Below are 13,499 nucleotides of genomic sequence, written 5' to 3'. Positions count from 1 at the left end.
GTGCTAAATGGCTCCACATAACCTTGTTATACTGAAGTCCTGAAACTAATAGAGATTCATTCTTGAAACAGAGTTAATGATAAAGTTTTCTCAAGATATGTGAAAGCATGACATGTTTATAGGACACTTTTGAAAAAATTTGTCCTTGATAATTCATCATTACTTTTTTAAAATATGGACATTGTTCAAAAAGAATTGTACTGCTTACCTGACTTACATGACTATAACCCTTTGTATATTACCATTATAATAAAATTTAAAGTAAAAAATAGAAACATAAAAGGATGAGAAAGAATTACAGTTTTGCATTATTTAAATTAAAAATTCATCAGTTATTTTGAATCATGGCAAGCACAATATTCAATAGATGACTGAGTGAGAAACACACATGATAAACAAACTGTGAATGTATGTTAAGATTTAAGTAGTAAGTGCCAAGGTAGAGTACTCTCCTGTAAAACTGAAAAGAAAGGAAGACATTAAAACTGTAACAAAAAGGGAAGTTAGGACCAGGATAGCAATTACATGATATACATGAATGATAAAAAATTAAAAGACTTAGATTAAGCCTGAAGCTGTGGCTCAATACCTGTAATCCTAGCTACTTGAGCTGAAGGGTTCAGGGATGGAGAGCCCAGGCCCAGAGTTCAAGCCCAAGCCCCATGACCAAAAAAAAAAAAAAAGTGGTAGTTTAATAGAGGGGTGATTACTATAAATAAATATAACAAATCTTTTGGTAAGATGAAAACCATCTTGTATAATTTGTTGTCAAAAACAACACTAAAAATTAGAAAAACTGTGATTGTTATTGGGCTGGGAAAGTTGCTTAGTGGCAGAGTGCTTGCCTAGCATGTGTGAAGCCCTGGGTTCAATTCCTCGGTACTACATTCACAAAAAAGCAACAAGTGGTGGTGTCTCAGGTGGTAGAGAACTAACCTTGAACAAAAGAAGCTCAGGGACCTTGAATTTGGGCTGGTTAAAAAATAATTTAAGAAAAAGAAAAAAACAGATAAAACCAAAGACAAAAATATGATTATGATCCATTTTATCCATTTTATAACAGAACAGTTTTATCTATTCAGTAACAAACTAGTACAGTTTACCATCTGGTTTCCAGGGTTAGTATTTGACAACAAAATCAATGATTATTTTTCTCTATAACTTAACAATATGTCATCACATGTTCTAGAAGTCTCAGAGGTTCCTGACAATGTCATTTGTAACTTAGTATAATAAACAAGAATAAAGGAGCCAGAATTACCAGGTAAATAGCCCCAACATGGAAACTGACATTTTATACACTTAAAGGATAAATTATTCCTAATTTTATTGAATAATTTATTAAAAGAAAAAAAACGCATATCATTTCCTATTTCTTAAATTTTAATTAATTGAATATTTTTTACTTTATTTTATCCTATATTTTGGTGGTATTGATGTTTAAACTCTACCACTTGAACATGACACATTTTTCTACATTTATATTTAAAGTAAGGTAATAACATAGTTTTTTAACTTTTGAGAATTTTAGAAAGTGAGGCAGATGTTGTAAAATGACATGATGCTATATGAGAAACTTGACAAATATCAAAGTTTGTTTTTATTTTGCCATTTTTTGTGTGGATAGGCCCTAAATTACTGAGTGGTATCTTTTGGAGAAGAGAACAACAGAAAGTGCAGAGGGAAAACCTCGTGAAGACATAGAATAAAATAATTCATAAGCAAGCCAAAGGGAAACCAAGCAGGCAGCACAATCTATAGATGCTGAAGAAAAATGATGGAAGGGTGTCTCTAATCAAGATGCGTTTAAAGAAGTACATTTCTACGTCTCACACCCTTTACAACTTGTTATGATAGAACTTACAAATTAAAGGACTGGAGCTGAAAAGTATGCCACAGTGAAACTGCAAAATGATTACGAATGTGATGGAATTAAGACCTACAAATTTTATGTTTTTGCTTAGTAACTTTGTCATATGGTTTCAAATGACATGTGCCTCGCAAGTTTTCTTTATTTTACTGCAGTTTCTGTTGCATGATTGCATGTAACGATAAATATGTTCAGTTGCTGGTTACACTCCACGAACATGATAATGATGTTTCCAGGAAAGCACTGGGCATGGGCAGCTCATGCTTTTAATATTAGCTACTCAAGAGGCTGTAATCTCAGGATAGAAATCTGAAGTCAGCTGAGGCAAGAAAGTCCATGAGATTCTTATTTCCAGTTAGCTGTGAGTCGGGTGGCTCACATGGTAAAGCACTAAAAAGCTAACGAACACACTGAGGCCATCCATGAACGCCATAGGCCCCCCGCCTGCATGGCTGCAGGCACTCTCAAATAAATCAGTGATTAGTAGAAAAAAGAAGGTAAACAGCCTCTTATGAGGGAGAAATGGATTAAGGTCGTCCATTGCAACTGCGTATATTTACATCAGGTAATTTTAAAAGAAACGTTTATGAGTGAATGCAAAGGAAAATTCTCTACTTATTAAAAAATGATGTTCTAATATGTAAGTATCTACCTGTGCAATGTAGCAATTAACAATGATAACCATAGATAAGGCTAGAATCAGATATTAATCACACCTAAAGGTATCCATAGATATATATTCAATTATATAGTAGCTACAACCAAAGAATGGACTCATAATCACTGTATTAATACTGAGAAACTATATTACTTTAAGGTAGGTTTGTGTATGTTGAGTTGTATGTATGCATACATAGTACAATGCCACTGTATTATTAAAATGGCATATAATGGGAATGTACTTCATAATCATGCCAATAAATACTTCTATGATTAAGATATTGCATGGAATTTTAAAGGAGTGTTATAGGCAAGATTGTGTGACGTGTGTGAAGATGATCATAGATGAAAGAGCAAAAGCATAATGCTTAACTCCAGTATATGAATGAGTCTAACATGTGAAGTCACTACCTAAGGAAGTGAAGAAGATGCTTGATATATGCCTTATAATCCTCATAAAGATCTGGTCATTGGCTTTTATTTTCAGAAGTCCATTCTCTTATTTATCCAATAATGCATAATATATATACACAGATACAGATCACGAATCTAGTGTGAACTGTTTTGTATGTATTTCCTTTTACTTACCAGATTTCAAGAATCTTTAGCAAGCTTCATACTTTTTTATCTATAATTTTGATGGATAGTACCTTTTTCAACTTAGAAACTTTCCTAACTACACTAACTTGTTGGGGCCTAGCCTCCATCTCTGAGGCCTGATTCTGGCTCAGCTGCAATTAAAGGGCTTTGTCCAGGCATTTGGTCTTTTGCATACCTCTCTTAAGGCATCTCGTGTACGTGACTCGATTGAACCCCCCGCAGTTTCGCGGGTCTCGCAGCAGCTCAAGTCTCGCGCGCTTTCCTGCACCTGTCCTGCCCACTACCTGAAAGCCCACCCAGACCCTTAGTGGTAGCACAGGGGCCCTCTTCCTATTGGCTAGCTTCCCAGTGCCCACCTTCTCCTACCCTAACAGTATGTAACTAATTGTCTGACGCAATAAAGGGGGAGAGCATCGGAGAGCATCAGAGAGAACGAGAGATCAGCAGAGATCAGCAGAGAGATCTGATGCGCTTCCATGGTTTACACTGCTTCTGACTCAGCGTGGTTTTTTCTTCCCCGGTGATTGGGGGAGGGCTGACACTTACCATCTTGCTCGGCTCCGGGGACTACAGGCTGGCCCTGTGTGTCCCTCCCCGTTCCTGTGTTGCTGCCCCGAGAGGAGCAACACTAACTGAAACCGTATCTACAACTGCAAGCCCAAGTAAACCAATGGCATTATAAAAGCAATTCCAACACACCAATAGAGAATTAAGCAAAACAGGTATTTATTTTATTGTGGAATTTGAGCCCTGAGGCCTCTCTTTAGAAAGAGGGTTTGTTTTCTCCATTTGCTTTTGCAAAACTTTATTTTTTTGGAAAAGGTAACATTTTAATTGACATCTTAATATGAATGAATGTTAAGATCAAGACTTACATATTGAATTAGATATTATGACATTTATTTCCATTTTTTGAAAGGGTAGGAAAAGCAGATATGTTCTGGCTTACAGTTTATAAAAGAAAAAAAAAACTTTGATTTATAAGAAGATGGAGTCCACAAAGTCTTTTTTATTTTTTTCTTCAGTAGGAATGAAAACCATTAGCAGGTAGCTATTGCTAGTTCTTTCTTTTCCTCTTCATCTCTGAATCCTTCAGTGCCATCACAGCAGAGTGTAGGGAACACCACTTTAAATGATAAAAGTTTCAATAGGCACTTTAGTGGAATTAAGAAAAATCTATCACTCTTCCACCGTGATGCCACAAAGCTCTCTTCATTCTAGGTTGTCATGTCAGTAAATTATATTTAATAGGCCTGAGCTTGTCTCAGTGTGTATCTGAAATAACAAACAAAAACAGACTAAGAACATAGCATAGAATTGATCTTTTGTTGGCAGAATAAGCCAAAACTGACAATATGATAAATATCACAACTTGCTAAAAACCAGATAATCGAAGGAATCTTGCCCTATATAAGCTTGTGTGTGTGTGTGTGTGTGTGTGTGTGTGTGTGTGTAGTGTGATTTCTATTTGCTTCTTTTTGTTTAAAGTTTCTCCTCCTAGTTGTGTGTCAGCCTTCACTTCTGCCTTAAGTGACTTTATCAGGATTATAACTCTCTTCTTCACCAAACATGTCTGCCAAGACCTTAAAACGGGGTCCCCAGTCTGTCAGATAGTCAAAGTCCTGGTCGGCCTCCGTGGTGACAGAGTCTATGGAGCTCAGGGACTCTGCGACAGACCCGTTGCCTTCGTAGGCATATGTGGCCAAGGAATCATAGGGGGGAGCGGCTGGGTCCATGTCGTTTTCCTGTAGCCTTTGATTGATGAAATCCCTGATGTCTGTGCTGTCTTCCACGGGTGGTCTCTGACGAGGTAAACACAGGGAGTCTGGTTTTATGTCCCTACGGATTTTGTTCTCTTCAATCACCTTGGGATTTCTCAGAGCTCCTATATCGAAAGCCTGGGTGTCTTCCTCTCCACCGCCTTCGTCGTCGTAATGGATGACATTGTCTCTGATGTCTTCCTTAGAGGTCATTAGCGTGTCCTTCTTCTTCTGCCTCCGCAGTGCTACATACAGCACGACTATGGCTGTGAGGAGACAGACATTGGCCAGGTGAAACACATAGCTCGGATATCACCTCTTCTTTCCACAAAATCAATCAATCAATCAATCAATCAATCAATCAAACGGATCTGTGCTGGCTGATCTCCTACCAATTCCACAGTAAATAAATGATCATCAATGAGATCATGCATCTATGCTTCCATTCTCTATCTGATAACAATTATCTTTTGAAAGTGTCACAGGGAACCACAGCAAAGCTATTCATACTATCAATAGCAATCCTTCAGTGCTAGATTAGATTCAAACAATGTGCAACAAAAAAAAAAGAAAACATATAGTTATGCTTAACAATATAAAGCCCTGAAACATTCCTCTAAAGTGCTTCATTGTACGCTGTGACAAGTAAATATCAACCATAGCTAAATTCTTCATTGTAATTGCCTGCATTGACACTCTGTGCTTTCACAGAAATAACAGACATTTTATGAACAACACATTAGAGAGCGAGAGGAAGTAAGAAAATGGAACAGACAGAAAAGAGTTCTAGCATGCCGCAGGTGGCTCATGCCTGAATTCCTAGCAACTCGGGGGCTGAGATCTGAGGATGGAGGTTCAAAGCCTTACTCAATAGTCTGTGAGATACTTTTTCCAATTAACTACCAGAAAACAGGAAGTGGAGTTATGGCTTAAAAGGGTAGATCACTAGCTTTGAACTTTCTGGGACAGCGCCCTGGCCCAGAGCTCAAGCCCCACTACGGGAGAAAACAAACAAAAACAATTATGTATGAATGATACACTGAGATCATTTTCTAACTAGTGAAGGAAAAAGTAAAACATTTACATAAGTTGAGGAGTGAGGTAAAGGAGAGGAAAAAGAGAAGGAAAAGGAGAGATATATGGGGGCTAAATCTTAAAACTCACCTAAGAGTATAACAATGCATAGCAGGATTGCGATCAAAGCCCCAGTGCTAAGTCCTACAGGTAGAAAAATGGCCTCCACATTACAAGACAGAATAGTGCCATCGGAGTCACATCTACACACTCGAATAGTCATTGTGTTTGTACTGCTCTGAACAGGGTAGCTGCTGTCTTCTATTACAACAGGGAGGAAGTAAAACTCCTGGTGTCTGCGGCTATATCCATTTCTTCTGGCTTCTATTCCAGCTGTGTTATCTACAAAACATGAAATTTATGATTCCATGGTAAAGGCGCACTTCACCTCTTCTAGTTATCGGAAACCTGATAGCTAAGGGTAGGAAGCTTTGCTTGGCTCAGTAGCATAGATCCTTGTAATTAATGAATTTGTCATTATCTGTAAATCTGTAAATGCAACCAAATATAATAGGATAACCCTTAGAAAAAGAAGCTACATTGATATCTTGTAGTGTATAAATTTAACGTTCTATTCAGAAAGACCTTAGAATGACTTATCAGATGTTTTATTTTCACTTTTCAAAGTCTGATTGAGAGAAAACACTTGAAAATATCTGAGTAATATCTTACAAAAATTATTGGAAATATATTAAAACTCAAGACACATGCAGATAGGCTTGTTCATTTCCTATTTGTTCCACTTGCATATGCAAATATATATTTGTGTATGTGTGTGGGCACATATATGTGTATACATACATTTATGCCTACATATATATGTGTACACATACACAGTGGAATTCTATATTCATAGGATTTATAAATATAGATTGAAAATATTTTTTAAAAAATCTTGAGTGTGGCCTTTTTCCTGTCATTAATTCCTAGACAATACTTCTTTGCACAGCATTTATGTAGAATTATTCTAAGTAATCTGAAGATGACTTTATACAGGAGGATATCTGACAAGATCGGGTGCATTCAGGGTGGTACTGCGGTAGAGGACAGGAGGATATCTGTATATTCAAATAATGCAACATTTTAGTTGAAAGGTAGCATCTTCACATTTCCCCTCCTGGGATACAAGTGTTCCTGAAATCAATCTCTCATGAATTTCAAAGGATGCTAGACATTCTTTATGCATGGAGGCATATACATAGTTGCACTTTTCCTCATTAATCAGAGAAAAAAGGAGGGTGGAAGAGAAGTCATGATAACAATGTAAAAAGTAATCTCAAAAATCCAAAGAATGAATCATAGCAATCAATATTTTCATATAATTATATAGTAGTTCATTGTAATTCAGGTTAAATATCAACAATGATATTCATTCTTAATATAGAACATTAAAATTCTACATTTATGTTAATTCTACATTATAAACATAATGAATATTTCTATTGAGCATATTCACTATGAGTATAGTATAAAATATGTATAAAATAATTTACTTCATAATATTCAATTTTATGTAAACTAATTCTAAAAACATGGCAATTTAAATAACATCATGTGCTTTATTATAGACATGCATAATTCAGGCTTGAAAATCAAGTAAAAATTGAGACCTATGTGGCTTATTATAAATCATATTTCAATTACATGTCACTATAATACTCATATATTCCCAACTCTGGTAGTGGAAATTAGGCAGATTATTTATATAAATATCACTGGAAAGATCTTGAGAAGTTATTGGTAATATGATTAGGTTTTTTTATATTAATTTGTAAATTTTCCACAAAGGATATTTCAAAATTGAAAAGCAGCAAATTATGATAGCAGATGATTTCTACAAAATCTTAAATCAGATTCAGTTTGGAAAAATACTTCTGATGGCAAAAAATACATAAAAAAAGGAAAGGTAGGAGTCCCTGTAACAACTTTGAGCCTTCAGTATATCATGGCTGAATACATTAGGCTAAAGGATAACAACAAAGCACGTGTACACATCCTGAGTCTAAGGATTATGAAATTTCACTGTCTCTCTGTGATAACATTGCACCCAGAATGGTCCTTCTAAAATGCAAATCTGAGCCACGTTATACACTTATCTAAACTTAAAAATCAAACAAACTTGTTGAATTCTAGTTATCCTCTGATTTATCACTAGAGAGCTCCATATGCCTTGGCCATAAATTTTGTGGGTATTAGCCAACCTTAATGCTGTACAAATTATAAGCATCTATTCTCACAAGAATTACAGTTTCCGTGATGAAGCCTGTGGTCTCCTAATTAACTAAAACTTCTAGTGTAGGATGCCAAATTGATCAAACCTCCACAGTTACCTTCATCAAAGATGTGAGACTCAGATATTTTGTTTATTTAAAAAATACTATAAACTACACTTTATCAAAAGTGTTTTGATTTCTTTCAATTTCATTATTAGATCTCATCATATTTTTCCATTTGTTTTACAGATGTAGAATTTTTTAAACTTTCATTTTTTACTAGTTAATATCATAGGAACCAGAATTTTAATCTATGTCATGTAGAATATAGAGCTTGGGAGTAGACTACCTAAAGTCATATAACTACTATAGTAAACACAATTGAACAAAACACATAAAACTTAAAATAGACAATTCCTGACTATTTAATTTATGGTTTATTGACATTTTGTCAATATGAACATATCATGTGGGCTATACAACCGCTCTATTTTTCATGGAAGTGTAATATTTCATGTACTTCAAATAAGCTATCAGAAAGTGTCTTATAAATTAGGCTTTGGGTTAGATAATTTTTCTCAACTATTATGATCAAAAATGTTCTGAAAACCTTTAAGACATGCTTAGCTATATTTTTGTGTTCAATAACTTAGGTGACTTAAATTCATTCCCAACTCTGTCCTTTCTACAATTTCATGATGTAATTATTAAGACATAATTTCACCATCAAATTGAAGAGCACCAATATTTCTAAACCAGTGCTCTATATGTTTTTATTGTTGTTGTAATATAGTGGTAGCTGCTATCACATAATTAGCAGCAATAGTAATGATGATAACAGTTGGGAAAGTGGAGGAATAATGTGAGAGAAGTAGTGCCAAAAATGATCTTGATAGAAGCTAATAATAGGCTAATATATTAGCCTATATAATTGTAATAAAAATTCTATCGTGCTTTCATTATCTGCTATAATTTAAGATGCTATCTACCATCACTTAAGTATCATACATGGGAATGAAGTTCTGTACTATTCTAATTACAATTGCATAGTTATAACCAGTGTTTCTCTTGGGTAACTCAAATAAAGCAGCTAATACACAATTACCAATATGCTCAAACAAAGAATGTGTAGGTGAGTCTACTGGTACATTCAATTTGTTAGGGAGATTTTTATTAGCTTGAGTCAGGAATAGGTGGTGTAATTTTAATAAAGCAAGTAAATTGCCTTATAAATAGTCTATACAAATTAAACAACTACTTCACCACTAGTCAATAGATTTGGGATTTATTATAAAACTGATTACCTATTTTATAAGATTGAGTCCTTTCAGGGAAAGTAACATGTATTTCTTTATGTATAATTGGACAACACTATGTGATTAAAGGTTAATACTTAAGAGGCAATACTTACTTCTGAAGTCACGGACTGTAAAGTTTGGCTTGATGGCAGCCTCAGGAGATAATCTAAAGGAGAATTGCTGCCCTGCAGGTGAAAGATCTCTGTCTGCAGCACTGACTACCTGAATTATCTGAAAACATGTTCAGAATAAATTTGAAGTCAGTCATCAGTTTCACAGGGGAACTTTATGCACCAGGCAAATAACTTTATTTAATGAAGCATGCAAGTAGCAACAAATGACCCTTCTTAAATAAATACTAGTGAACCAATTACTTACACATAATTTTTATCAATAATTCTTTAGACATTAACAGATAATAATGGTCAGTACAATTATAGGATAGAGGTAAATTCTAAATCAATACCTGGATGACTAAAACTTGCCAGCATTGGAAATTCTTTCTAACAAGCAAAATCAAATTAAAATGCACTTTCTTTTACTTTAAATTACATGAAATAAATGCCTTCTGGGCTAAATATGAATATATTAACTGGAAATCCAGTATTCAGAGACCCTAAAGCCCTTGAGGGAGAGGAATTTTAAAGTATTATATTTGAGGATAATATTTATTTTCATAGATAAGCAATAATGAAAAATATATGCAAGCAATATATATATAAACTATGTGCAATAATTCATTTTATGAAAAGAATTATCTTTCTTTCAAAATTCTTCTTTACTTGCACCTTTATAGTATATATATTTTGACAAAATCTGGTTACTTCAATAGCATAATCTTAAAAATCTGTAAATCAAAAATAGTTTCTGAATACTCAACAATTAATTCTACAATGGTTTGAAACTTTTAAAATATGATTACCAATAACTGTCAGTCACTATGTCAGGAAGTTTGTAAGGAAAAGACCAAGATGTTCTTGGAATAATTTAAGCTTGCCAGAACCTGCATTCACATCTTGTACCCTGTTCCTTATGTGTAAAGAATGTATAATATAACCTTAAGTTGATGTCATGAAACTTGAAATTCATCTACTACAGTTAATCACTAATTGGAACCCAATCTCATGATTATAACCTACCTAAATGATAAATGATAGATATCTACATACATAGTCAGGTATATAGACATATAATAGATGAATAGAGATAAGCAGCTCCATGAAACTGAAAAGTCCATGAAACTGTTCTCTCCAATAAACTACTCAGAAAAGGGCAGTAGTTCTGTGTTGCAAATGGTAGAGCACTATCCTTTAGTGCAAAGAGGCTCAGAGACAAATCCCAGGCCTGAGTTGAAGCCCAAGACAGGCAAAGAAGAAGGAGAAAGAAAAGGAGGAGAAGGAGAAGGAAAGGGAGAGGGGGAGGGAGAGGGGGAGGGGGAGAAGGAGGGGGAGAGGGAGAAAGAGAAGGAGAAGGAGAAGGAGAAGGAGAAGAAGGAGAAGAAATCTGGCTACTGGCTAGATCATGAAATGTGGAAAATTACAAACTCCAAATAGACTTATGCAAAAAAACCCAAAAAAACAAAATAAAACAAAAAACTTCAGCAACTTCAGCTTTTCTTCACTTAAATCAATATTGTCTTCCCATTGCATTATTTCACTCATAAAGTTCTATGTATTATATAGGAACCGACACGTGGTTCACAAATTTTATGGGAGTTTAATATTTCTGTTACAAGCTGGCATCATTTATTAAATTAAGGACTTTTTTTTTTTACTGTCAAAAGTGTAACAAGGAGGGAGGGAGTTTGGCCTAGTGGTAGAGTGCTTGCCTAGCATGCATGAAGAGCCGGATTTGATTCCTCCGTACAACATATGTAGGAAAAAAGCCGGAAGTGGTGCTGAGGCTCAAATGGTAGAGCTCTAGCCTTGAGAAAGTGCAGGGACAGTGCTCAGGCCCTGAGTTCAAGCCCAGGACTGGCAAAATAATAAAACAAAATACATGTAACAAGGAGAGAATTTTAGAATATTGTAAAATCTTTTAGATCATATAGACATGTAAACTTCATTGTGTACTGACACCTGAAAGTGTTAGCTGGAAATTACTGCCCTAAAAAACCAACTCACATCCAATTGTTCACTGATCTAAGTAATGTCAGCTTTATTTTTATGTTTTTCTGCAAGCAGGTAGATGATAGATGGACTAATGATGCATGGATACATAGCTAGCTAGCTAGCTAGATACATACATATATACATGAATGATGAAAAGGTAAAAATAGATAAGATACACAAAACATAGTTACAGATGAATAAACAAAAGATTGATCACTTATATGCATGTCTACATACTCAAGAATAATACAGAAAAGACTAGATGCTCCGGTGCATACTCCTTAGGCCAGAAACACAATGGCTGGAGCCAAATATGGGAAGTCTCCATATGCCCCAGAGCTTGAAACTCAAAATTCAAATGACATTCCAGGGCTGTGCTTTGTATGATGATGTTTTCAGTATAATATTAAAATTTCCATGGATACGTTATGGAAATACACTCATTCTGGATGTACCGATTCCTCACTACTCTGTCTACATACACAGAATCCAATCTATCTCATGTAATAGATGGACTTGTATTTCAGAGACACTTAATCACATGCTGTCCTCAAGTCTGCTAGAGAAGCAAAGATAAAAGTTTCAGTAAGCTAAAGAAAGCTGGTATGCCCTTTACGAAAGTACATGAATAAAGAAGGAAAGCCACTAGGAAAAAAAGTACTCCTTAATGAGTGTATAAATTCTCGGCTCACTAGTAATTTCACAGTAAATAGTAATATCCACAATATAATACTTCATTCAAAAAATCTGAATAGAAACCCAGCACAAGCCCTCTAATGTATTATCTTCATATCCCTTCATCTACCACTAATTCACATAGATTCAATTCCTTTAAGAATTTATTATAAGAGGACATCAGATATAGATAAAATAATAAATGTACAAATTCTTGTGTTGGTACTTAGACACTAAAATTTACACATTATATAGGGTAACTTGGTGTACATTTAATGAGCAATATTCACAAGATACCTGTCCTGGCTTGGCATTTTCACACACAGCCGTCTCATATGGCACAGATATTTCTGGTGGAAACTCGTTGACATCTAGTACATTAATGAGTATGTTGACTTGGCTGGTTAATAATGGATTGCCTATGGAGAGCAGTAAAAAGTAAATTATTATAAAGTTAATATTTATGGTTTCTCTAATAAATTATACTCATGATTGGCTTGCAAAAACAATACACATACCCTCAAAGAAAATCCCTGAGAATTTTCACAGCAAGCAAATAAAAGAATGGGTAAGTGAGTTAATAATGTTTATCCCTAGAGAATGAGCAAGGCACATTATCAGATTCAATCTTCCTCTTTCATTAGTATACCATAGATATATCAATTTCCATTCTTACCTTTTTAGCCATCTTTCCAGTGCCTAGAATCAATCTTAACAGTACTTAAATATTTTTCTCATTAGAGAAAGTCTTTGTTTATTGTGCTAATATTCTGGATATTTAAGTTGTACCCTCAAAATTATCCCAGAGGCTCAAGTGGTAGAGCTCTGGCCTTGAAAAAGTCTAAGGACAGTGCTCAGGCCCTGAGCTCAACCCAGGACTGACAAAAAAATGTCAGTAAAAATAACTAGAATGATAGGGAATGGGAAAATACAAATGAGCTTATATAAATAAAAATTAAGTAGATTTAAATATGAGTTAAAGTTTCTGGGATATATCCTTAAATTCCTGCTGATGGTGTGAAAGAATAAACATAATTTTATTAAATAAAAGCATTTTTCCAGTCCTGGGGTTTGAACTTAGGGCCTGGACACAGTCCTTGAGCTTTCTCAAGGCAAGTACTCTACAACTTGAGTCAAAGCACCACTTATAGATTTTTCTGTGTATATGGTACCGTGGAATTGAACTCAGGGTTTTGTGAATGCTAGGCAAGCACTCTACCACTAGGCCACACTCCTAG

The 13,499-nt window shown here is 34.9% G+C and overlaps 1 protein-coding gene across 2 annotated transcripts in view; it reads right to left on the bottom strand.

The window, feature by feature from the left end:
- Positions 1-3,807: 3,807 nt before the first annotated feature.
- The window catches only part of Cdh12 (cadherin 12), a 785,868-nt gene continuing 776,176 nt past the window's right edge, over positions 3,808-13,499 (bottom strand). The window contains exons 11-15 of one of the 2 annotated variants that reach the window (XM_090332101.1): positions 12,559-12,680; positions 9,589-9,706; positions 6,055-6,306; positions 4,996-5,156; positions 3,808-4,405 (exon numbers count right to left, since the gene is read on the bottom strand). In XM_090332101.1, coding sequence (XP_090188227.1) covers positions 4,361-4,405; positions 4,996-5,156; positions 6,055-6,306; positions 9,589-9,706; positions 12,559-12,680 — 698 coding nt within the window. In that variant the 3' untranslated portion in view covers positions 3,808-4,360. Of the gene's footprint in view, positions 5,157-6,054; positions 6,307-9,588; positions 9,707-12,558; positions 12,681-13,499 lie in introns of both variants that reach the window. The other variant, XM_090332100.1, reaches the window with a different exon arrangement.

The sequence above is a fragment of the Megascapheus bottae genome, chromosome 4 (assembly GCF_031878675.1).
Source record: "Megascapheus bottae isolate mThoBot1 chromosome 4, mThoBot2.hap1, whole genome shotgun sequence".
NCBI classification, from domain to species: domain Eukaryota; kingdom Metazoa; phylum Chordata; class Mammalia; order Rodentia; family Geomyidae; genus Megascapheus; species Megascapheus bottae.
The sequence above is the reverse complement of the archived record's forward strand: the minus strand, read 5'-3'. Positions and strand labels throughout refer to the sequence as shown.